The sequence below is a fragment of the Rattus norvegicus genome, chromosome 2 (genome assembly GCF_036323735.1).
Source record: "Rattus norvegicus strain BN/NHsdMcwi chromosome 2, GRCr8, whole genome shotgun sequence".
NCBI classification, from domain to species: Eukaryota; Metazoa; Chordata; class Mammalia; order Rodentia; family Muridae; genus Rattus; species Rattus norvegicus.
The window spans coordinates 167,136,354-167,161,672 of record NC_086020.1 but is presented as its reverse complement, the minus strand read 5'-3'; the positions used below and the strand labels follow the sequence as shown (position 1 = coordinate 167,161,672).

At 42.0% G+C, this 25,319-nt stretch overlaps 1 protein-coding gene across 4 annotated transcripts in view; it reads left to right on the top strand.

Moving 5' to 3' along the window:
• Rxfp1 (relaxin family peptide receptor 1) overlaps positions 1 to 25,319 on the top strand; it is a 121,203-nt gene that overhangs the window by 29,944 nt on the left and 65,940 nt on the right. For all 4 annotated transcript variants that reach the window (XM_006232508.5, XM_039102022.2, XM_039102024.2 and 1 more), the window contains exon 2: positions 11,182 to 11,319. In XM_006232508.5, the coding sequence (XP_006232570.1) occupies positions 11,182 to 11,319 (138 nt within the window). The remainder of the gene's footprint in view (positions 1 to 11,181; positions 11,320 to 25,319) is intronic.

Here is a 25,319-nt window from a genome sequence, read left to right as displayed (position 1 = left end):
CAAATACATTGCCAATCTGGTACTTTACACCTTTGAAAGAAAACTTGGTGGAAAAAAAGACACTTGTGTTTCTTTTTTTTTTTCTCCATCTTTATTAAATTGGATATTTCTTATTTACATTTCAATTGTTATTCCCTTTCCCAGTTTCCGAGCCAACATCCCCCTAGCCCCTCCCCTTCCCCTTCTATATGAATGTTCCCCTCCCCATCCTCCCCCCATTACTGCCCTCCCCCCAACAGTCACATTCACTGGGGGTTCAGTGTTGGCAGGACCAAGGGCTTCCCCTTCCACTGGTGCTCTTACTAGGCTATTCATTGCTACCTATGAGGTTGGAGCCCAGGGTCAGTCCATGTATAGTCTTTGGGTGACACTTGTGTTTCTATTTGTTTGTCTGTTTGGTTGGTTGGTTGGTTGGCTTGGCTTGGCTTGGCTTGGCTTGGCTTGGTTTGGTTTGATTTGAGTCATGACCTCAATATATATATATATATATATATATATATATATATATATATATATATATATATATATATCCTAGACCTCACTCTGTAGACCAAACTGACCAGCCTAAAATTTACAGAGATTCACCTGCCTCTGCTTCCCAAGTGTCGAGAAGCTTGATACATAAAAGGCGTACGCCACCTACCCAGGTCATTGATTATTAGTAGAAAAAATCTGATCTATCATGGTCTAAAATGAAAGGGTTCATTCTTCTCATTGAAAGGAGTCTGATGGGCAAGTGAGTCTAAGGTTGGGCGTGTCTCAGCACCTGTTAGTTCCCTTGGTTTTGCCAGAGCTGAAGTCACAGTTGTAAGAAGGCTGCTGTGCTTGGGTTGCGTACCATCTCATGTTGGAGGCTGAAATATGGGAAGGATCGCAACAGTGTCATCTGTTTCTTGTTTCAGGAAAGCTACATCTAAAACTTCCTAGGGAGCCCATGCAGTCTCAGTGGCGAGAACAATGCAATGTAGCTGCCTGAAAGCAAGAAAGCCAGGACAGGTGTTCTTTCCAATCTCTTCACGGGGAGGAAGGGAGGGGGCAGGGTTTCTGGAGTTGCCATTTAATCAGCAAATCAGCAGTGCCAGCCACACTTACATCTAAAAATAATGCGTTTATTATGCATACTAAAATCTAAATGCTTTCTTCCCTTGAAACTTTCCTGTTTTCTACTCATAACCTTTTAAGATGGGAAATCACCTTCACTTTCTAACTTACAAAGTTCAGCTTAAGTTGAATGAACTGAGCTCCAACAATTAGTCCCCTTCACAAATATACTGAACTATTGTTTGGGAAAAATCTTATATGTAAACTAATTTTATTTTACATGGCTGAAATGTTTGCTTAAAACTCTAGAAAAATCTAATAAAATTCATTTTAAATATAGCAAATGTCAACCTTTCTTAAGCATTTCCACTCTGCTTATATATTTTGTTTCATTTTTTTTCTGATTAAAGTGCACATGTAGAACCAGACATGGTGATGCTTACTTATAACCATGGGTACTTGGGAATTTGAGGTAAAAGGATAAGAGCTCAAAATTAGTTTGGGCAATACTGTGTCTCGAAAAGAAAAGAGAGGTGGGGGAGAAGAACTAAAAGGCTGGAGAGGTGGTTCAGTGGTTAAAAATAATATTCTTCTTCCAGAGCACCCAAGATTTTATCTACATCATGGCTGAGCAGCTCACAACTGCCTGTAACTTCAGTTCCAGGGTATCCAGTAACACCCTTTCCTGGCCTCCTGGGCACCCACACGTATGTGGTAGAGAGGCGTACACACATACATATAAATAATTTTTTAAGAAAAAAATCTAATAAACCAAAAGAGAGAAAATATACATATCCTTTAAAGGGAGAATGGTACAAGTCAGGCAGAGCTTCATCTCAGACAAGCAAGTACAGAGGTATGTGTGTGTGTGTGTGTGTGTGTGTGTGTGTGTGTGTGTGTGTGTGTTCACATACTCATACCACAGCATACATGTGATTGTCAGAGAACAACTTGCGAGTGTGGTTCTCTCCTACTCCTTTGTGGGTTCCAGGATAGAAGCTAGGTCATCCTGCTTGATGGCAAGTGTCTTACACACTAAGCCAGCTCACTTGCCCGAAAAGATCTTTTATATATTATTATTTTTTTTGGTTCTTTTTTTCGGAGCTGAGGACCGAACCCAGGGCCTTGCGCTTCCTAGGTAAGTGCTCTACCACTGAGCTAAATCCCCAGCCCCTTATATATTATTTTTATATATTATACATACTATTTATTTATTTTACATCAGACCACAGTGCCCCTCCCCCCACCCCAGTCACTCCTCCACATCTCCCACCTCCCCATCCACTCATCCTTCATTTCTCTTCAGAAGGTTGGCATAGATGCATATCAACCAGCCATAACATATTAAGTTGCAGAAAGACTAGGCACCTCTTCTTCTATTAAAGCTAGACAAGACAGCCTGGTAAGGACAAAGGGTCCGAAAGGCAGGCAAAAGATTGAGAGATAGCTCTTACTCCCACTGTTAGGAATCCTACAAGATCAAGCTACACAATTGTAATATATGTGTGGAGGGCCTATGTCAGTCCCATGCAGGCTCCCTGGTTGGTGGTTCAGGATCTTGTGGTGTCCTTGACCTCTCTAACTTCTACAATACTTCCTTCTCCTCCTCCTCTTCCTCCTCCTCTTCCTCCTCTTCCTCCTCCTCCTCCTCCTCCTTTTCCTGCTGCTGCTGCTGCTGCTGCTGCTGCTGCTGCTGCTGCTGCTGCTGTTGCTGCTCTTCCTCCTCCTGCTCCTGCCCCTGCTCCAAAGGATTCTCCAAGTTCTAAATAATGTCTGGCTGTGGGTCTCTATATCTGTTTCCATCAGTTGTTGGATGAAGCCTCTCTGATAACAATTATGCTAAATATCAATCTATGAGTATAGTAAAATATTATTAGAAATCACTTCACTGGCTTTTTTTTACATTTGTTTGGTTCTATCATAGATCACTGGGCTATCCAACCTCTGGCTTCTGGTCCTCTGGGCGGTCAGTGTAAGAGTGGGCTTCTCATGGCATGGGTCTGAAGCTGGACCAGTCATTGGTTAGCCACTCCCAAAATTTCTGCTCCACCTCTACCCCAGCATATCTTACAGGCAGGACAAATTGTAGGTTGAGACTTTTGAGGCTAGGTCTTGACTGGTAATAGGAGATGGCTGGTTCAGGTTCCATAGTCCCCATTTTGAGGAGTCTTAGCTAGGGTAACCCTCGATTCCTTGGAGTTTCCATTGGCCCAGATTTCTAGCTTGTCCCAGACATACTCTGCAATTTCCATTTTCTCTCCCAGTACTCTCTCCCTCCATTCTTCCCACATCTGATCCCTCCTGATCTCTTACTCGGTCCCCTACTCCATACACCCCCTCCCCCCCATCCACCCACGATGTCTCTTCTGTTTCCTCTTCTCAGTGAGATTCATGGGTGCCCCTGCTATCCCTGAGCCCTCCTTTTTATTTAGCTTCTCTGGGTCTCTATATTGTAGCATGGTAATTCTTTACTTTATGGCTAGTATTCACTTATAGATAAGTATATACCATGTTTCTCTGGATCTGAGTAACCTCATTTAGGATAATCTTTTATAGTTCCATCCATTTGCCAGAAAACTTCATGATGTTTTTAATAGCTTTAATACTCCATTGTGTAAATACATCATATTTTCTTTATCCATTCTTCAGTTGAGGAAAATCTAGGTTGCTTCCAATTTCTGGCTATTATGAATAAAGTTGCTCTGGACATAGTTGGATAAATAGCCTTGTAGTGCGGTGGAGCATGCTTTGGGAATATACCCAGGAGTGGTATAGCTGGCTCTTGATTAATTTCCAATTTTCTGAGAAATTGCCATATTGCTTTCCAAAGTGACTATGCAGGTTTTGCTCTTCACCAGCAATGGAGGAGTGCTCCCCTTGCTCTATCCTCACCAGCACGAGCTGTCGCTTGTATCTTTAATCTTAGCCATTCTGACAGATGTAAGATGGCCTCTCAGAATTGTTTTGGTTTGCATTTCTCCGATGACTAAGGATGTTGGACATTTCTTTAAGTGCTCTTGGCCATTTGACATTCTTCTGTTAACCATTTAGGTCTGTACGCCATTTTTAATTGTATTATTTGGTTTGTTGATGTCTAGTTTCTTGAGTTCTTTATATATTTTTGATATCAGCCCCCTGTCAGATGTGGATCTGATAAAGAACTTTTCCCATTCTGTCGACTGCCATTCTGTCCTTTGATGGTGTGCTTTGCCTTACAGACGCATTTCATCTTTGTCCCATTTATTAGTTGTTGATCCTAGCGCCCGCCCAATTGCTGTTCTGTTCAGGAAGATATCTCCCGTGCCAATGTGTTCAAGATCATTCCCCACTTTTTCTTTTTATCAGGGTCAGTGTATCTGGCTTTATGTTGAGGTCTTTGATCCACTTGGACTTGAATTTTGTTCAGGGTGAAAGATATGGGTCTATTTGTATTCTTCCACATGCTGACATCTAGTTAGACCAGCACTGTTTGTTGAAGATGCTTCCTTTTTTCCATTGTATCTGTCTAGCTTCTTTATCAAAAATCAGGTGTCAATAGATATGCAGATTTACTTCATGGTCTTTGATTTGATTCCATTGATCAGCCTGTGTGTTTTTATGCCAATACCATGTGGTTATTACTACTGCTTTATAGTACAGTTCAAAATCAGAGACGGTAATACCTCCAGAAGTTCTTTTATTATACAGGATTTTTTTAAGTTATCATAGGCTTTTTGTTTTTCCATATGATATTGAGGATTGTTCTTTCAAGTTCTAAAATAATTGTGTTGGAATTTTTATAGGAATTGCATTGAATCTGTTGTGTGCTTTTGGTAAGAAGGCCATTTTACTATGTTAATCCTACTGATCCGTGAGCATGGGAACTCCTCAAATCTTCTAATACCTTCTTTAATTTCTTTTTTCAGAGACTTGAAGTTCTTGTCATACAGGTCTTTTATTTGTTTGAGAGGTTGAAGAATATGTAATAGAATGGGTCTTGGAGGACCAAATCCAGGGAGCTAGGCAATTCAGCGGGCAGGGCCTCATTCACCTGTCCTTCTAACTGGTTTCCCAAAGAAGTCTTTAAGAGAACAAATAGTAAATAGGAAAGTCTGTGATATCTCTATGCGTGTGGATTTGATGTGGGTCTCTATCCATTGCTTGGGACTATTTCTGTTACTGCTCTATTGCTATGAAAAGACACCATGGCCAATGAAGCTCTTATTAAAAAAAAAAACATTTAATTGGAGTTTGCTTACAGTTTAGAGGGTTGGTCCGTTATCATCATGGTGGGGAGCAGAAAGGCAGAGTAGTAGCTGCCAGGGGGCTGGGGGAAAACGTTGGGCCTGGCAGAGACTTTTGGAAACTCAGAGCCTACCCCCAGTGACACACTCCTCCAACAAGGCCACACTTCCTAGTCCTTCTCAAACAGTTCCTCTCCTGGTAACATTCAAATAGATGAGCTTTGAGGGCCATTCTTATTCAAACCACTAAGGGGCTGTGAACACCCCTAGGAAATGAACTTAATGGGAGGTTTACCTTTGTCCTCTCTCCTGGAAGTAGACTGGCCCCAAAGAAAGAGTCAACCCCAGCTTTATTTCCCAGATTCTGCCGTTAGTCAGATAAATGAGCTCTGAGATGTCATATCTCTCCATCTGCTGAGTCCCAAATGCCTTCAGCTCAAAATATCAACTTTGGAACTCCAAGGAAGTCCCCAGACCTGTTAAAGGATACTTTAACAAGAACTGGGGGGAATAAGAGATGAAACTCATGAGTCATACGATATAGCTTCAAAATTGTCTGGAAGACCTTTACTGATAAGAGAACCAAGGTAATTCAGGAGACTGCGGGGGATGGGTGAGCTTAGTTAATAAAAAACGGTGGAATAAAAGCATGCAAAATCAATCAGTATCGTGGGACAATAATTAATGTATCTCACCATCTCATTTCTACCACAGAAAATCTGTGTTTCTAAGGACAATGGTTATTTGCATTTTTATATATCAGAGAGGAGGGAAGTTGTCAGGATAATTATACTGAAGTAATAGAAAGCCGTTTCCTCACTGTTAGAAAAGTGGGGAGAGAAACTTAAGAGGAGGAAACTAGACTTAGTCTTACTTCACAGGAGTCAGGGCGAGTAGGAGAGGTGCACATAGTTCATTATTGAGAGACGTACTGATAAGTGAATGCAGGTGCTTGTGTGCGCAGGTCTTACTAACCACACAGTCCCAGTCTGTCTGCTGAGGACACTGGCAGCAGCGACATCCCAGTAGCAGTTTGTACACCCAGAGTCTTTGTCTTGGCTTCTAAATATAATCCAACCCTGGGAGAAGCCAGAACTCAGAGACGAGGTGGATTATAGAGCTGCCGCAAGGAAAATAGATGATTCTGAAATATCATTCAGTGTTTGAAAATATGGAAGTCCTCTGAGAACAGTGAGTTCTGCTGAGGCTTGAGAGGATCAAAGACAGCTTGAGGTTGTTACCAGGGCCAGACATGGCGAATTTTGAGTTGGGGGAGGCAGTAAGCCAGCTCAGCAGGTTAAGGCACTTGTCACCAGATGAGTTCCTGGAACCTACTTAGTGAGTCCACAGAGTTGTCTGCCGACCTTCATACATGTGCTGTGGTACTCATGCCCACTCATAGCCACATTACACACACACACACACACACACACACACACACACACACACACACACACACAGAGATGATTTTTAAAAGCAACAAGAGTGGTTCCAGATAAAACTAAAGACATAAATAATTTCAAGGTATGAGTCCACATTAGACCCCTTTGCTTAACAGATATTTGGAAGCCACAGTTTGAACAGAAACTGAAGATTCTTGGGGAACAGTAAATCAGTGTTAATCTGATTTTGATGGTTGAGTCATGCCGTGGGCGGATGTCTTTGCTTGGAGGGAATATTCATCAAAGTGTCTAAAGGTAATGTCAGGTGAGCGCTTTACACTCAGGGAAATAAAAAGATTTTTATCCTAAATTTGCAAGTCCTCTGTGAGTTTGACAAATTAAAATTCTGAGTTAGCATCAATCTAATAAAATATTAATTACATTCTATTTGTAACGTAATATCTAAGGCTTCTAGTGTATCTCTTGAATCATAATGTTAAGGAAATAGACTAATTTCATGGCACTGTCATGAAAACTCTGTATTCGTCAATGAATATAAATTTAAGGGATAAGATGTGAGCTGTGAGTTTGTCTCAGCAGCAGAGCTCATGCTCAGCCATCCAGAGGCCCTGGGCTTAACCTTGGCACTTTCAACAACAAAAAGATCATAAAAGAAAAAAATAGTGGTAGATCTACACAATGGAATATTACTCAGCTATCAAAAACAATGACTTTATGAAATTCCGTAGGCAAATGGTTGGAACTGGAAAATAACATCCTGAGTAAGGTAACCCAATCACAGAAAAACACACATGGTATGCACTCATTGATAAGTGGCTATTAGCCCAAATGCTTGAATTACCCTAGATGCCTAGAACAAATGAAACTCAAGACGGATGATCAAAATGTGAATGCTTCACTCCTTCTTTAAAAGGGGAACAAGAATACCCTTGGCAGGGAATAGAGAGGCAAAGATTAAAACAGACACAGAAGGAACACCCATTCAGAGCCTGCCCCACATGTGGCCCATACATATACAGCCATCCAATTAGACAAGATGGATGAAGCAAAGAAGTGCAGGCCGACAGGAGCCAGATGTAGATCGCTCCTGAGAGACACAGCCAGAATACAGCAAACACAGAGGCGAATGCCAGCAGCAAACCACTGAACTGAGAATAGGACCCCCGTTGAAGGAATCAGAGAAAGAACTGGAAGAGCTCGAAGGGGCTTGAGACCCCTTATGAATAACAATGCCAAGCAACCAGAGCTTCCAGGGACTAAGCCAATACCTAAAGACTATACATGGACTGACCCTGGACTCTGACCTCATAGGAAGCAATGAATATCCTAGTAAGAGCACCAGTGGAAGGGGAAGCCCTGGGTCCTGCTAAGACTGAACCCCCAGTGAACTAGATTGTTGGGGGGAGGGCGGCAATGGGGGGAGGATGGGGAGGAGAACACCCATAAAGAAGGGGAGGGGGAGGGATTAGGGGGATGTTTGCCCGGAAACTGGGAAAGGGAATAACACTCGAAATGTAAATAAGAAATACTCAAGTTAATAAAAAAAAAAAGAAAAGAAAAGAAATACAAAAGATGGAAAAGTGAAAAAAGAAAAAAGAAAAAAATAGTAGTCGCCAAAGCCAGTGACCCGGAATATTCAAAACAGCAGCATGAACTTACAGCTACGTTCATGCAGCTAAAACTTTAAGCAGTTGCCAGGGTTGGAGATTGATGATTTGTTGTCAAAGGAGTTGTTTTTTTTTTTAATCTTGATCTTTAAAGTTCAGTTTTTAAAGTTTAATTAAGAAGTTATTAAAAATCAATGTCAACACAAATGTGCGTTTGATATCTCTGCTCTGGGATATACAGTCCTAAGTTTCTAATGTGGTTTAATTAATAGTTGGGGGAATAATGGGCTGATGAATTTTAAGATAACTGCCTGTGAGAGCGCTATTCACAGCACAGTATATGACCCAGGCATTACGATTCCTCTGCCAGATTTCTTCTGGGGAATGGGGGTGGAGGCTGCCCGCGCATGTGTGTACGTCGTCTGGGAGAACGCACATGAGTGCAGGTGCCCACAGAGGCAAGTTGGATCTCCCTGCAGCTGGCGTTAAAAGCAGTTGTGAGTCACCCAACATGGCTGCCTGGAACCAAACTCAGGTCCTCTGTAAGAGCAATGTGCTTATAGCCACAAAGCCATCTCTCCAGACGCGAGGTCCTGGAGTCTAGTTTTATGTCACAGCGTTACAATTATGGTAAATACACATTTACACGTTTGCCAAAATCCCATTTGTCAAGACCAGTAATGAACCATGGTGCAAACGACAGGCAATGTGTGTCTGTTCATCTTGTCTAACAAATGCACCACTCTAGTGGAGGACTTTGATGGTGGAAGAGGCTCTGCTTGTGTGGACGTGGAAGCCTACAGGAAAGGTATCCCTCCACTCTAGTTTGCGTACAATGGAAACGGCTCTAAAGAATAAAATCTACTTTACCCACTTATGTGGTTACCCTTCAAAGTCGGAATAGGGTAAACAAATGTTCTTAAGTATCTGGACCTTTTCTATTCTATTCTTTCACCAGCTTCGAGACAAAGGCACTGAGTTTCCCTGTTTACTCCATACACTCTCTTCCAAGTATCTATGGACAGATGTTGCTCCTTATGTCTCCATCTCTAATGTTCTTACCCAGCATGCCCCTTTCCAAACCACTCAAAGGGCAAACAATGTCAGGGACTTTGTTACAGTGTACCTCTCTCTTCCTTGAGTCATCATAAGATGAAAAAATTCATAAGAGGATTTGAGTTAACTCCTTTTGGCTTAAGTTAGGGTCTATCGGGGCAAATTAATATGCCCATCTCTTTGAAATTCCAAAGTTCCCATAGTCCTCTTTGTTTTATTATGTGCTCATAGAGGTATATGTCATTTAATTTTAAATTGGTTTGGATTATTCAGAACGTATTATCTCCAAAAACATGATTTCAAATAGTAACTAATTTTCTACCATTCGATAAATAAATACTTACCTAGTAAGAGCAGATTCTCACCAAGAAGCAAGACAGTATAGTCTGAGGCAGGAATTTCACCAAGACTGGACTCTAGCTCTCCAAGGAAAGGGTTAAGAGAGAAGATGGTGCCAGGGAGGCAGGGCAGTCCCAGGACCTAGAGAAGGGATGAGACTGGGAAGCAGGACAGTTGGTGAGCCCTGAGTCTCTGCGTCTCTAAAAAGTGATGCTGAGTAAGAAAGCCGCAGTCACATGTCGAGGCTCAGGTGAAGGACAGAACTGAGAGGGAATGTGCCACATGTCTCGCCGCAGTCCATCATGTCCCAGGAGACTGAACAAAGGTGCAGCCTGGCCCCTAGCTGTTCCAGCTACTTCCACTGTCCCTTCTACCTGTGTGTGTGAAATGTGACTCTGGCCTAGGCTATAACTCCGTCATCCTTTAGTTGGATCACCACTGTCTCCTCAGCAGCAGTCTAGAGCCCATACTCACCCTCTGAGACCCATGACTGAGCTCTAGCAGCCAAAAGAATGCTAGGAAAGTTCATGCCCTCCCTAGCTGAAGGGCAAGGTCCACCTTCTGTTTCTGTTGCATTTTAAATAAAGCCCAAAGTCTTCTCCCTTGTCTGCCTCCTCAGTGTCAGCTTAGGCCACACATGTCTGCTCACTGTGCTCCTCAGAACCTTTGTTAAGGTACCTGGTCCTTAGCCTAAACCTACTCACCTACATACACACACACACACACACACACACACCTGCTCATCTCTCCCCACACCCCTACCTCCTCCTGCAGTGCTGGTTCTCCTCTTTGTTTTCCTGTCAGTTTACTCAGACCCATTTCTCAGAGGCCCAAAATACATATCCCAGCAGCTATGCCCATGAGAGCTCAGGTTTCATTTCTTGGTGTACCTCTCAGTTGGGCATCGTTTATTGACTTGTTCAGTTGTGTCCTTCCAACGGAGACCAGCCCTTGCCAGGGCAGCAGCTGGGAGTTAGCCAACACCCAGGCACAGTCTTGCCAGGGTCTCACACTTAGGAATATTCACTATAAAAATGAGCAGAGGGCGCATGCCTCTCAATGCCCTCAAACCAGAACAGCCTTGATTCTGAGTCCATAGGGAAGATACAGTAAATTCTTGATTTAAACAAAACAAAACAAAGTTTTCTATAGAATAGAGGAATAGAACTGAAGTCAAAGTATGAACATTCTGTAGATAAAAGGGGAGCTAAGAAAACATTGCCGGAGTTGGGAGTTGGAAGTTTAGTGGTAGAATGCTTGCCTCGCATGCAGTAGGTCATAGGTTCAATCCTCACCACTTTAGCACTTGAAGATCCTAGGAAAAGAAGCTGGTAAGAGTTTCTAAGTGAGGCAGAGGCTCTGGAAAGCAGCTATGTCCCTGCTGATGGCAATGCCAGGTTTCTACACTAACCAGACCAGGGGACAAATGTGTGGGAGCTGTGATGGGACCTACCTTGGGTGCTGCATTTGTATTAACCTTTCCAGCTGTCATTTTTCTCTCTCTTTCCCCAGTCACACTTGGAAATGCACAGGATGTCAGTTGTCCCCTTGGCTCCTTCCCCTGCGGGAACATCAGTAAGTGCCTGCCTCAGCTGCTTCACTGCAATGGCGTGGACGACTGTGGGAACCAAGCTGATGAGGACAACTGTGGTAAGTGAGGAGCTGAGTCCCAGCCAGCAAGGCCGGGCTGCTCTAACCAGGAGGAGAACTGGAGTCAGAGGACATGTTGAGAGTTGATTTGCTTCAATAGCTGCTCTATTTGCTTTTGCCTGTTTGTTGTTTTGAAGTAAGGTCCACCTTAAAGCCTACGCTGATCTGGAGCTCACTAAGAAACTCAGGGTGAGCCCAGGATCAACAGGTCAATTCTTGTCAGTGAATCCTATAATCATAAACAAAACTAAGTCATCTTCCTAAGAGGGTACAAAGTAACTATTTTCACCTAACCTCTGCATGTGGGGATTCCCAGGGCAATAGCCAAGTCCATAGAGTGCTAACAACGGCCTCACCTTCCTTTCCTAAGCCTCCTCTGACTGAGTTTCTTGCCTGGGCTAAGGTGCCAATAGCAAGCTGCACTTTCTCTTACTTTGTGACAGTTACCCTCTGTTTGATTACTTGCCAAGTGGATGCAACTGAAGGTCTGATTAAGGCAAGCAGTCAGCTAGAGGACCACACCCTCCAGCCTCAGGCTTTGATGGTTTTGTTTTGTTTTGTTTTGTTTTGTTTTAATACATTCTGGTTGTATTTTCAGAACTCAGCTTGGAACACTCCATCTACATTGGTAGACACTTAAACTGACAAGTGAGAGCTACTCTTCTCTTTGAGTTAGAGGGCAGCAAACATTTTAAACAACAGCATTTGCTAAAAGACCCAAATACTGTTCAGTTCTTAGAGATTAAAATTTAGAGGTGCCCCCTGCACACAGGGACCCAGAAGTAGGGGCAGGCCATTCTGGTTGCTGCCCTCACAGAGAGCTGAAACCCAGCCCGGAGGAGTGACTTCAGGCCCAAGACCAGAGATAAGACAAACTTTTCTGCTTCATGTGACCTGCCTGGTAGACGCAAGACACACAAAGGCAAAATTCCTCTGGGACCAGACCCTTCCGATTTCTAGCTGGCTCCCGAACCCTGGAAATCCCAGCCCACAGCTCCCCACTCCCAAATCCCATAGGAGAGAGAGCTCATCGCCTAGACAAGTGGGCACTCCTGAGACTGCAGGGCAGGAGAGACCGCCAGTACTGCCCACCCTTGCCCAGATCCCTGGCCCAAGAGGAAACTGTATAGGGACTCTAGGAACAGGAAGATATGGGCAGGCAAGGAGCCCTGCAGCCCAGACTGCACCCAGATCTGAATGGACCCGGTCAAAAGCTCCCTGCACCCAAATCCCGTGAAAGGGAGAGCTAGATCTTCAGAAGGGCAGACACGCCTGGGAAACCAGAGGAGACTGTGCTCTGCCCACATTTCTGACTCTAGAGGAAAACAACTAGTGCCATCAGGGTCCCCAGTGCACAGGGACCCAGAAGGGTGGACTCGGGACACACGCCCACAGGAACAGCTGAAAGCCAGTGGACAGGAACAACTGTATGCCTAAAGCAGAACACTCTGTTCCCATAACTGACTGAAAGAAAACAGGAAAACAGGTCTACAGCACTCCTGACACACAGGCCTATAGGACGGTCAAGCCATTGTCAGAAATAGCAGAAGAAGGTAATACCAGAGACAACCTAATGGCAAGAGGCAAGCACAGGAACCCAAGCAACAGAAACCAAAACTACATGGCATCATCAGAGCCCAATTCTCCACCAAAGAAAACACTGAATATCCAAACACACCAGAAAAGCAAGATCTAGATTTAAAATCACATTTGATCATGATGATGGAGGACTTTAAAAAGACATAAAGAACTCCCTTAGAGAAATGCAGGAAAACACAAGTAAACAAGTAGAAGCCCTTAAAGAGGAAACACAAAAATCCCTGAAAGAATTACAGGAAAACACAATCAAACGGGTGAAGGAATTGAAAAGGGAAATAGAAACAATAAAGAAAACACAAAGGGCAACAACTCTGGATGTAGAAAACCAAAGGAAGAGACAAGTAGCCAAAGATATAAGCATCACCAACAGAATAGAAGAGATAGAAGAGAGAATCTCAGGAGCAGAAGATTCCATAGAAATCATCGACTCAACTGTCAAAGATAATGTAAAACGCAAAAAGCTACTGGTCCAAAACATACAAGAAATCCAGGACACAATGAGAAGATTAAACCTAAGGATAATAAGTATAAAAGAGCGAAGATTCCCAACTCAAAGGACCAGTATATATCTTCAACCAAATCATAGAAGAAAACTTCCCTAACCTAAAGAAAGAGATGCCCATAAACATACAAGAAGCCTACAGAACTCCAAATAGATTGGACCAGAAAAGAAACTCCTCCCGTCACATAATATTCAAAACACCAAATACAAAAAACAAAGAAAGAATATTAAAAGCAGTAAGGGAAAAAGGTCAAGTAACATAGAAAGGCAGACCTATCAGAATTACACCAGACTTCTCACCAAAGACTATAAAAGCCAGAAGATCCTGGACAGATGTCATACAGACCCTAAGAGAACACAAATGCAAGCCCAGGTTATTGTATCCAGCAAAACTCTCAATTAACATAGATGGAGAAACCAAGATATTCCATGACAAAACCAAATTTACACAATATCTTTCTACAAATCCAGCACTACAAAGGAAAATAAATAGTAAAGCCCAACTCAAGGAGGCAAGCTACACCCTAGAAAAAGCAAGAAACTAATCGTTTTGCAATAAAACAAAGAGAAGACAAGCACACAAACATAATCTCACATCCAAATATGAATGTAACAGGAAGCAATAATCACTATTCCTTAATATCTCTCAACATCAATGGCCTCAATTCCCCCAATAAAAAGACACAGATTAACAAACTGGATATGTAATGAGAACCCAGCATTTTGCTGCCTACAGGAAACACACCTCAGAGACAAAGAGAGACACTACCTCAGAGTGAAAGGCTGGAAAACAACTTTCCAAGCAAATGGTCAGAAGAAGCAAGCTGGAGTAGCCATTCTAATATCAAATAAAATCAATTTTCAACTAAAAGTCATCAAAAAAGATAAGGAAGAACACTTCATATTCATCAAAGGAAAAATCCACCAACATGAACTCTCAATCCTAAATATCTATGCTCCAAATACAAAGCCATCTATATAAATAAAAGAAACCTTACTAAACCTCAAAGCACACATTGCACCTCACACAGTAATAGTAGGAGATTTCAACACCCCACTCTAATCAATGGACAGACCATGGAAACAGAAATTAAACAGAGACATAGACAGACTAACAGAACTTATGAATCAAATGAACTTAAAAGATATTTATAGAACATTGTATCCTAACACAAAAGGATACACCTTCTTCTCACCACCTCATGGTATTTTCTCCAAAATTGACCAATTGCAAAAAGCAGGCCTCAACAGATACAGAAAGATAGAAATAATCCCATGCATGCTATCAGACCACCATGGGCTAAAGCTGGTCTTCAATAACAATAAGGAAAGAACACCCACATATATATGGAAGTTGAATAATGCTCTACTCAATGATAACCTTGGTCAAGGAAGAAATAAAGAAAGAAATTAAAGACTTCTTAGAATTTAATGAAAATGAAGGTACAACATACCCAAACTTATGGGACACAATGAAAGCTGTGCTAAGAGGAAAACTCATAGTTCTGAGTGTCTGCAGAAAGAAGCAGGAGAGAGCATATATCAGCAGCTTGACAGCACACCTAAAATCTCTAGAACAAAAAGAAGCAAATACACTCAGGAGGAGTAGAAGGCAGGAAATAACCAAACTCAGAGCTGAAATCAACCAAGTAGAAACAAAAAGGACTATACAAAGAATCAACAGAACCAAAAGCTGGTTCTTTGAGAAAATCAACAAGATAGGTAAACCCTTAGCCAGACTAACGACAGGACACAGAGAGTGTATCCAAATTAACAAAATCAGAAATGAAAAGGGAGACATAACAACAGAATCAGAGGAATTCCAAAAAAATTATCAGATCCTACTACAAAAGCCTATATTCAACAAAACTTGAAAATCTGGAGGAAATGGACAACTTCTTAGACAGATACCAGGTACCGAAGTTAAATCAGGAACAGATAAACCAGTTAAACAACCCCATAACTCCTAACAAAATACAAGCAGTCATTAAAGGTTTCCCAACCAAAGAGAGTCCAGGTCCAGACGGGTTCAGTGCAGAATTCAATCAAACCTTCATAGAAGACCTCATACCAATACTATCCAAACTATTCCAGATACAGATGGAGCGCTACTGAATTCCTTCTATGAAGCCACAATTACTCTTATACCTAAACCACACAAAGATACAACAAAGAAAGAGAACTTCAGACCAATTTCCCTTATGAATATCGACGCAAAAATACTCAATAAAATTCTGGCAAACCGAATCCAAGAACACATCAAAACAATCATCCATCATGATCAAGTAGGTTTCATCCCAGGGATGCAGGGATGGTTTAATATACAGAAAAACATCAACGTAATCCACTATATAAACAAACTGAAAGATAAAAAACACACGATCATTGCATTATATACTAAGAAAGTATTTGACAAAATTCAACATCCCTTCATGATAAAAGAACAGGAATTCAAGGCCCAGACCTAAACATAGTAAAAGCGATATAGAGCAAACCAGTAGCTAACATTAAACTAAATGTAGAGAAACTTGAAGCAATCCCACTAAAATCAGGGACTACATGAGGCTGCCCACTCTATCCCTACTTATTCAATATAGTTTTCGAAGTCCTAGCCAGAGCAATCAGACAACAAAAGGAGATTAAAGGGATACAGATTGAAAAGGAAGAAGTCAAAATATCACTATTTGCAGATGATATGATAGTATATTTAAGTGATCCCAAAAGCTCCACCAGAGAATTACTAAAACTGATAAACACCTTAAGCAAAGTGGCTGGGTATAAAATTAACTCAAATAAATCAGTAACCTTCCTCTACACAAAACAGAAACAAGCCGAGAAAGAAATTAGGAAAACAATGCCCTTCATAATAGTTCCAAATAATATAAAATACCTCAGTGTGACTTTAACCAAGCAAGTGAAAGATCTGTATGATAAGAACTTCAAGCCTCTGAAAGAAATTGAAGATCTCAGAAGATGGAAAGATCTCTCATGCTCATGGATTGGCAGGATTAATATAGTAAAAATGGCCATTTTGCCAAAAGCAATCTACAGATTCAATGCAATCCCCATCAAAATTCCAATCCAATTCTTCAGAGAATTAGACAGAACAATTTGCAAATTCATCCGGAATAACAAAAAATCCAGGATAGCTAAAACTATCCTCAACAATAAAAGAACTTCTGAGGGAATCACTATCCCTGAACTCAAGCAGTATTACAGAGCAATAGTGATAAAAACGGTATGGTATTGGTACAGAGACAGGCAGATAGACCAGTGGAATAGAACTGAAGACCCAGAAATGAACCCACACACTTATGGTCACTTGATTTTTGACAAAGGAGCCAAAATCATCCAATGGAAAAAAGATAGCATTTTTAGCAAATGGTGCTGGGTCAACTGGAGGTCAGCATGTAGAAGAATGCAGATCGATCCATTCTTATCACCCTGTACAAAGCTTAAGTCCAAATGGATCAAGGACCTCCACATCAAACCAGATACATTCAAACTAATAGAAGAAAAAGTGGGGAAGAATCTCGAACACATGGGTACTGGAAAAAATTTCCTGAACAAAACACCAGTGGCTTATGCTCTAAGATCAAGAATCGACAAATGGGATCTCATAAAACTACAAAGCTTCTGTAAGGCAAAGGACACTGTTGTTAGGACAAAATGGCAACCAACAGATTGGGAAAAGATCTTTACCAATCCTACAACAGATAGAGGGCTTATATCCAAAATATACAAAGAACTCAAGAAGTTAGACCGCAGGGAAACAAATAACCCTATTAAAAATGGGGTTCAGAGCTAAACAAAGAATTCACAGCTGAGGAATTTCGAATGGCTGAGAAACACCTAAAGAAATGTTCAACATCTTTAATCATAAGGGAAATGCAAATCAAAACAACCCTGAGATTCCACCTCACACCAGTGAGAATGGCTAAGATCAAAAACTCAGGTGATAGCAGATGCTGGTGAGGATGTGGAGAAAGAGGAACACTCCTCCATTGTTGGTGGGATTGCAGACTGGTACAACCATTCTGGAAATCAGTCTGGAGGTTCCTCAGAAAATTGGACATTGAACTACCTGAGGACCCAGCTATACCTCTCTCGGCATATACCCAAAAGATGCTCCAACGTATAACAAAGACACATGCTCCACTATGTTCATAGCAGCCTTATTTATAATAGCCAGAAGCTGGAAAGAACCCAGATGCCCTTCAACAGAGGAATGGATACAGAAAATGTGGTACATCTACACAATGGAATACTATTCAGCTATCAAAAACAATGAGCTCATGAAATTCATAGGCAAATGGATGGAACTGGAAAATATCATCCTGAGTGAGGTAACCCAATCACAGAAAAGCACACATGGTATGCACTCATTGATAAGTGGATATTAGCCCAAATGCTCGAATTACCCTAGATGCACAGAACCCATGAAACTCAAGAAGGATGACCAAAATGCAGATGCTTCACTCCTTCTTTAAAAGGGGAACAAGAATACCCTTAGGAGGGAATAGGGAGGTAAAGTTTAGAACAGAGGCTGAAGGAACGCCCATTCAGAGCCTGCCCCACATGTGGCCCTTACATATACAGTCACCCAATTAGACAAGATGGATGAAGCAAAGAAGTGCAGGCTGACAGGAACCGGATGTAGATCTCTCCTGAGAGACACAGCCAGAATATTGCAAATACATAGGTGAATGCCAGCAGCAAACCACTGAACTGAGAATGGGACCCCTGTTGAAGGAATCAGAGAATGGACTGAAAGAGCTGAAGGGGCTTGAGACCCCATATGAACAACAATGCCAACCAACCAGAGCTTCCAGGGACTAAGCCACTACCCAAAGACTATATATGGACTGACCCTGGGCTCCAACCTCATAGGTAGCAGTGAATAGCCTAGTAAGAGCACCAGTGGAAGGGGAAGTCCTTGGTCCTGCCAAGGCTGGACCCCCAGTGAACGTGATTGCTGGGAGGAGGGCAGTAATGGGGGGAGGATGAGGAGGGGAACACCCATATAGAAGGAGGGGAGGTGGAGGGGATGTGGCATGTTGGCCTGGAAATCGGGAAAAGGAGTAACATTTGAAATGTAAATAAGAAATACCCAATTTAATAAAGATTGAAAAAATGTAGAGGTGGTCTGCAGGCTGCCAGCCACTTCTCCCTGCACCTGTGCGTTATTGAGACACAGTCCTAGGTAAAGTCCCATGAAGTGGAATGCTTTCAGGAAGCAGAAGCTTGGTGGCTGGCTCAAATACACCAATAAAAACAGATCCTCAGCATAAAGGGAGCTCCAACTTTGGTGGTAACCTTAAAGAGACCATATTGGAAAATAATAACAATAAGTAACAGTCCTTATGGTAATAACCCTTAGTCAGGTGCTTTCCTCAGATTCCCCAGGCAGTAGCTCAAAGACAATAAGGTATTCCATACAGCTGACTCAGTCTCCAAGATTTCTACTTCATGATGATATGATGGGTGGTGAGCGACCCTTCTTCTCTTCTTTGGATAAAGGCAATAAAAGAATGCCTGTGGCCACAGGTTGCAGAAAGAGTTTGATGAAGGCTGGAAGCGTGGCTTAGCAGTTAAGAGCACTGACTACTCTTGCAGAGGACCCAAGTTCAGGTTCAATTCCCAGTACCCACAGCAGATGACTCAGAAAGATCTCTAACTCCAGCTCCTGAGGATCTGACTTCCTCTAAGAGTAAAACACACACACACACACACACACACACACACACACACACACACACACACGAGGGGGGGAGACAATTTTTTAAAGAGGATTAAATGAGATGTCATATGGGAGATGTTTAGCATAAGATAAATACAAAACATTTGCCCTACCCCCAAGTTAATGCTACCCTGTGTCATGTCAAAATGCTAACTCTGGTCACACCTCTGAGCCGTCCCAGTATGTATTGCTGCTATCTGTCCGGGCTGGAGTAGACAGGGATGCTCAGGAAGTGCAGTGGAATTTCGTTACCATCTGTACAGTCAGGTGAGAAAACTAGGAACTTGAGTTATTTCTGACTCCCGTTGTTCTAATTTCCTTGGCTGGCTGTGGCTTTTTTTTTTCTTTTTCTTCTTTTTCGGGTATCTGGATAATTTAGGCTCCCAAGGCTGCTCATTTTTAAGATGTCCATATTTAAATTCTTGCTAATGCTAATTAAATTAAACCAGAAATTTGGTCTTTTTGGAATATATAAACTCCATGCATATTTGATGAAGCCATATTAGATATATTTCCAACTGTGCAAAATAATATATATTATTATGCACATGCATATATATCATGTAAAATTCCTGCATTCAGGAGGCAGAGGCAGGCAGGTCTCAGTGAGATGGGATCCAGCTTGGTCTGTAATTGTAATGACTGACTAAAATTGCCTGTTTGACAGGATCCAGAATCATCTGGGAGACAAACATCTGGGAACACCTATGAGAGAGTTTCTAGATGGGGTTAACTGAGGAGAGATCACCCATCCTAAACATGTAAATTACCTTTTCATGTCTGAAGCTCCGACTGAATAAGCAGGGAGTGAGGTGTGCGCGAGTGCCGATCTCTCTCTTCCCTGAACATAAGTACAACATGACCCCGCTGCTCAGACCCCTGCTGTGATTCCTGTCACATCAAGTTGGATTATACCCTCAAATTGTGACCCAAAAGAAACCCTTCCTTCTTTAAGCCCCTTTTGTTAGACATGTTGTCATAGCAATGAACTTTAACGATAACTAATACAGGCTCTATCGAGATTGGCTTAACAATTGAGAGCACTTGCTCTGTCTTCCAGAGGACCAGAGTTTGATCCTAGCTCCTACACCAGGAGTCTAACAACGGCCTGTAATTCCAGCTTCAGGAGATCTGCTTTTCCTTCTGGGCACATACACACACACACTCTCTCTCTCTCTCTCTCTCTCTCTCTCTCTCTCTCTCTCTCTCTCTACTTTTTTAAAAGTAACTAATACAGAAAATAGGTGCCAGGAAGTGGCATCTTTGCTGTGATTAACATGACCCGTGGTTTATAGGCTTTAAAAAGTTTTGTGGAGGAATGCAGAACAGTGTGCAAGTGCAGGGTTAGGAAGTCATGGACCACTGTGAGCAGATCTTGAGGGGCCAATCTGATGGGAGGCTAAGAGACCAGAATGCCAAGGGTAAGGCGAACAGTGGAGACCCAGTTCCTAAGTTTTTCAAAAGGACAAGGTTAGAAGTAGTTTTGGAAGAGATTTTGACTTCATTCTGCCTGTGTCCCAGTCTTAACTCTTCTCAAACCTCTATGATAAAAACACTCAGAGCTCTGCTGAACTCCACAGTAATGGACTTTTGGGTGAGCAAAGGATCAGATCAGGCTGTGGCATGACTACTCCTCACTCCCTTGCCCAAATCTACAGGGAAAGAGAGAAGAAAGACACAGAAACTGAATCTGTCAAGGAAAGGAGTGTCAGCACATTTGAGGCTATGGACAAAGTATAGCAGATGCACTTTAGTATGTAAATTGATTGGCACCAAACAAGATAAACATCATGTTCTGCAATGGAAAAATGGGAAATGTGCCCTGGACAAGATCCTACCCAGTAAAGCTTCCAACTTGTAAAACACAAATCTGGAAGGAGAGAGCATAAACTAAGAATACTTAATTCTTTGTTCCAAAATAATCCCCTAAAAAAGAATTACCTCAGAGTCAGCAGCCATGGCTACAGCTATAGTTGAAGGGAGCCAGACTACACCTGGAGCTGGCAGCAGAATTTGGCAGCAGCATCTGTGTGGTACTGATTTTATAGGCATGACAGCTGCAAGAATAAGGAGTCATGTAGGCTTGCAGCAAGATCCTAAAAGTGGACCCAGCCATCCAACATGAGCCAGGGTTGGAATCCCTGTAAGGAGACTCTGAAAAGTAGTCGCATGAAGCTGGAAAGGTAAAGCCTACATTGCAGCAGAGACTCCAGGATGTTGGAGATGCTACCAAGAAAAGCTACAGGCAGAGAGTAGAGCCAGCACAAGAAAGAATATGTATGCTGCAGGTGGCTGGAGAGACAGGGCTAATAAACCCCTTTGGAGCCCAGGTGATTTGGTCAAAAGTCCTAGTTGCCAAAGAGTAAGTTGCAGGAGTTGAAGTTTTGCCTCCTGGGTTTTGATCTAATTTGGTTTGCCCTTCTGTCTTAGTTAGGGTTTTACTGCTGTGAACAGACACCATGACCAAGGCAACTCTTATAAAGATAACATTTAATTGGGGCTGCTTACAGATTCAAAGATTCAGTTCATTATCATCAAGGCAGGAGCATGGCAGCATCCAGACAGGCCTAGTGCAGGAGGAGCTGAGAATTCTACATCTTCATCTGAAGGCTGCTAGTGAAGACTGACTTTCAGGCAGCTAGGATGAGGGTTGTAAGCCCACACCCACAGTGACACACCCACTCTAACAAGGCCACACCTCCTAGTAGTGCCACTCCCTGGGCCAAGCATATACAAACCACGACACCTTCCCTTTCCATGTCCCCATTCTTCCCTGTTGGAATGGAAATGTTTAGTCTGTACCACTGCATATTAAATGTGTGCATTGTTGTTCGTTTTTTATAATAGGAGGTCATAGCTAAGAGATTGTCTTGAGTCTCAGACAAGACTTGGAATTTGGTCTTTTAAACCATGTTGGAACTGTTTAAAAACTGTGGGAGACTTTTGTAATTGGACTAGATGTATTTTTTCATGAACCTATGAGTACAAAAAGCAGGAGTGGCTTCAAAGTGTTATATTTGTGTGTCAAGCTTACAAGAGATAGATTTGCAGTGGTTTATCCTGATTGTCAACCTGAAAGAATCTAGTATCACCAAGAGGGCAATTTCTAGACACATCTGTGAGGCAGCTTCTTGACTGAGCTAACTGAGGGAGGATGATATACCCCAACTGTGTGGATACCGTAACATGGACTGGGGCCTCAAACTGAATACAATGGAGAAAGGAAACTAAGCACCAATGTTCATCTTTGTCTGCTTTCTCACCGTAGATGCAAGGTGACCAGCGCCTTCAGTCTTCTGCCATGACACCCAAGCCATGAGTCACTCCCTTGAACTGTGAGACAAAATGCACTCTCCCTTCTTTAGGCTATTTTTATCAGGAATTTCATCCCAACAATAAAAAGAGTAACAAAAACAATAACCAAGTCTCAAGAATAAAGCGCCTGATACAAAAATTATTAAAACATTAAACCATTGAACATTTTCATGGGCATGATTCAAGCCAATAATAATAATAATAATAATAATAATAATAATAATACATTTATAACCTTTTAGTTGAGGTTAAAGATGGAAAAGAATCCCATCTTTCTAAACATTTAAGGAATATGGATATTACATATGTAATGTACTTAGACAATTATTGTCTAATTATATAATTAATGTCTAATTACAAGTAAACATAATTTATTTATTCAGATAGAAAAACATGCTTCTCCAAGTTCACGTATTTAACATGGTTTCCATATAGTTTCTGTACTTTTTACCATGTGCCACTTAATACAGTTTCATCTCTCCTGAGACTTTTTATAAACACATTCTGAGTACAAGCCAAGCAAACTTCCAAAGTCATCAGAGCAGGAATTTGGTGTGTCAGTTGCAAAGCAGGGAAACCTTTCCTTTTTTGAGACAGGAGGATCAGACATTTGGGAGGTCATGCCTGGGTAAACACCAAAGGAATTTAATTACAAAATGTTGATGGTTCTCGTTGATGGTTCTCATGTAGAAATCATGTTATGTTCATTTCAAACAGCGTGCCAAATCAGTAGTACATGTTTAAAGTTAAAATAGCATCAAATACCTATCAGTTGCCTAACACATGCAAGGCCCACATGGCAAGTGTGTGTGTGTGTGTGTGTGTGTGTGTGTGTGTGTGTGTATCAAATCTCATATTTGTATATAGGTATGTATGTATATGTATATGATGTATGTATATATGTGTCTATGTGTGTGTGTATGTATGTGTCTGTGTGTGTGTGTGTGATCAATTCACCACAACTACATTTCCACTTGAAAGAGCTCTGCATTTCCAACATTTCCTCATGTTTTACAAGCTGAGCCAATACACTAAGCACTACCCTCCCACTTCAGCTACACCATCTCATTCCAAGATAGGCTGCTCCCTCCACTGTGGAGACCAGTTCTTCTCCAGGCCAAAATCATCATGCCTGTCCTTGCTAGATTTGCTCTTTGAACATCACTTGCCTTGTCTACACCTCTACAGCCATTCAGCCATCCACGGAAAGGGAATGAAGGCATTTTTGGTGTGTTTCCACGCTAGCATTTCTGTAAGCCATAGAAGAAATGGGATGAAAACTCTTCCAATATATCTGTAATGGTGTACAGTAGGGAGACAGTATCCAACAAAATTGTCTGTCCTCCTGGAACCTAAGAATGTGACCTTACACAGAGGCAGTCTCTGAAAAGACAATAAAGACAAGGATCAAGACCATGCTCAGATTTAATCATTAGGCTAGAACCCTAAGCCAATAAGAGCGCCCTTGCAAAAAAGAGAAAATGACTAGAGAAGTATAGTAGCCATGGGCAGAAAGAGGCAAAGGCTAGAGTTTTGCCAGCACATCAAAAATAAGTCACAGCCCAAAGGGGCATGAGAAAATCTAGAGGCTGGGGAGACTGAGTAACCCTGCTAGCACCATGAATTTAGACGTTGGCCTCTAAAACCATGAGATATTACATTTCTATTGTTTCAAGCCATCAAACTGCAGAAATTTACTACAGCAATCAAAGCAGGAGACACAAAGTGGAAAAGATAGTCCTTCTGTGGAACTGAATCCCAGTCCAGATGAACACAATCTGTAGTCTAGACACTATTTCCAATGAGTCAACTGTATACCTTACTGCACATGGCATAATCTCTCTGAAGATAAGTTCTCTTCATGCATAGCTGCCCTATACTTGAGAAACTTTTTTCTGGATACTCTACATTGTTTTATGAGATGATTAGTCATACATAGCCACAAGGGAGGCACAGGCTAGGAATAAAGAAGAATATTCCTTACATTCATAGAAACAAGAAGCAGAGGTCCCCACACAGAGCACCCAGGAAAGACATCAAGGTGATTAGGGGACAGACAGGAGAAAGGGAAAGCCTTAGACCAGAGTCTTTGATGAGAGCTCCATTGGAAAGGAAAAGCAAACTGAACAAGCTAAGGTTGGATAACTTCAAAGGACTCCACAAGGCCTACCAGGTGGTCTCTGGTCTCCTTGTACCTAGGCTTGGATGTTTCAGGCAGAGAAAGTTGTCTCCTTTATCCGTGGACCAAATAGATGAGCAACTTTGGCTCCAGACTGGTTGTTCCACACGTAATTGGGCAAAGTATACTTCTCATTATTAGACGGTCGTGAGCCTTTCTCACAGCTGTGTTCTTTGTTCTCTCTGAGAACTGTCTGGGCCCTGGATAGCCAGCTGTCCCCAGCCAGAAAGGTTAGCAGCATAACATTACTGGGCACACGCATGCAAAAATTAATATGTAGTACAACAGATCTTTGTGAGTTCACTTGTGAATTCTCTTCCTTCCTGCTCACAAGCATACACACAAAAGTGAAGTAACAAGTTATCGGTAAGCAGAAGTCAGCTTTGACACCAGAGAGAAAACTGCACTGTGTTTCCCGGGGAAGCTCCACACAAAGGGATGATTGTTTATGGAACTTCTATTGTAGTTGTGTGTTAGCTTCCTGGCCCTATAACCAGTTCCTAAGAAAAGTCATTACTAAGCTACAAAGAGGAGAGGTTTACTTTGACTCAAAAATGGTTCACATACCAGTCCTAGCACAGCTCCCGGGTTCTGGTCCATGACTGATGGACTGGGCAGAGAGGCACATAGCAGAGTAGAACTCTTCACTTCATGTCCAGAAAGTA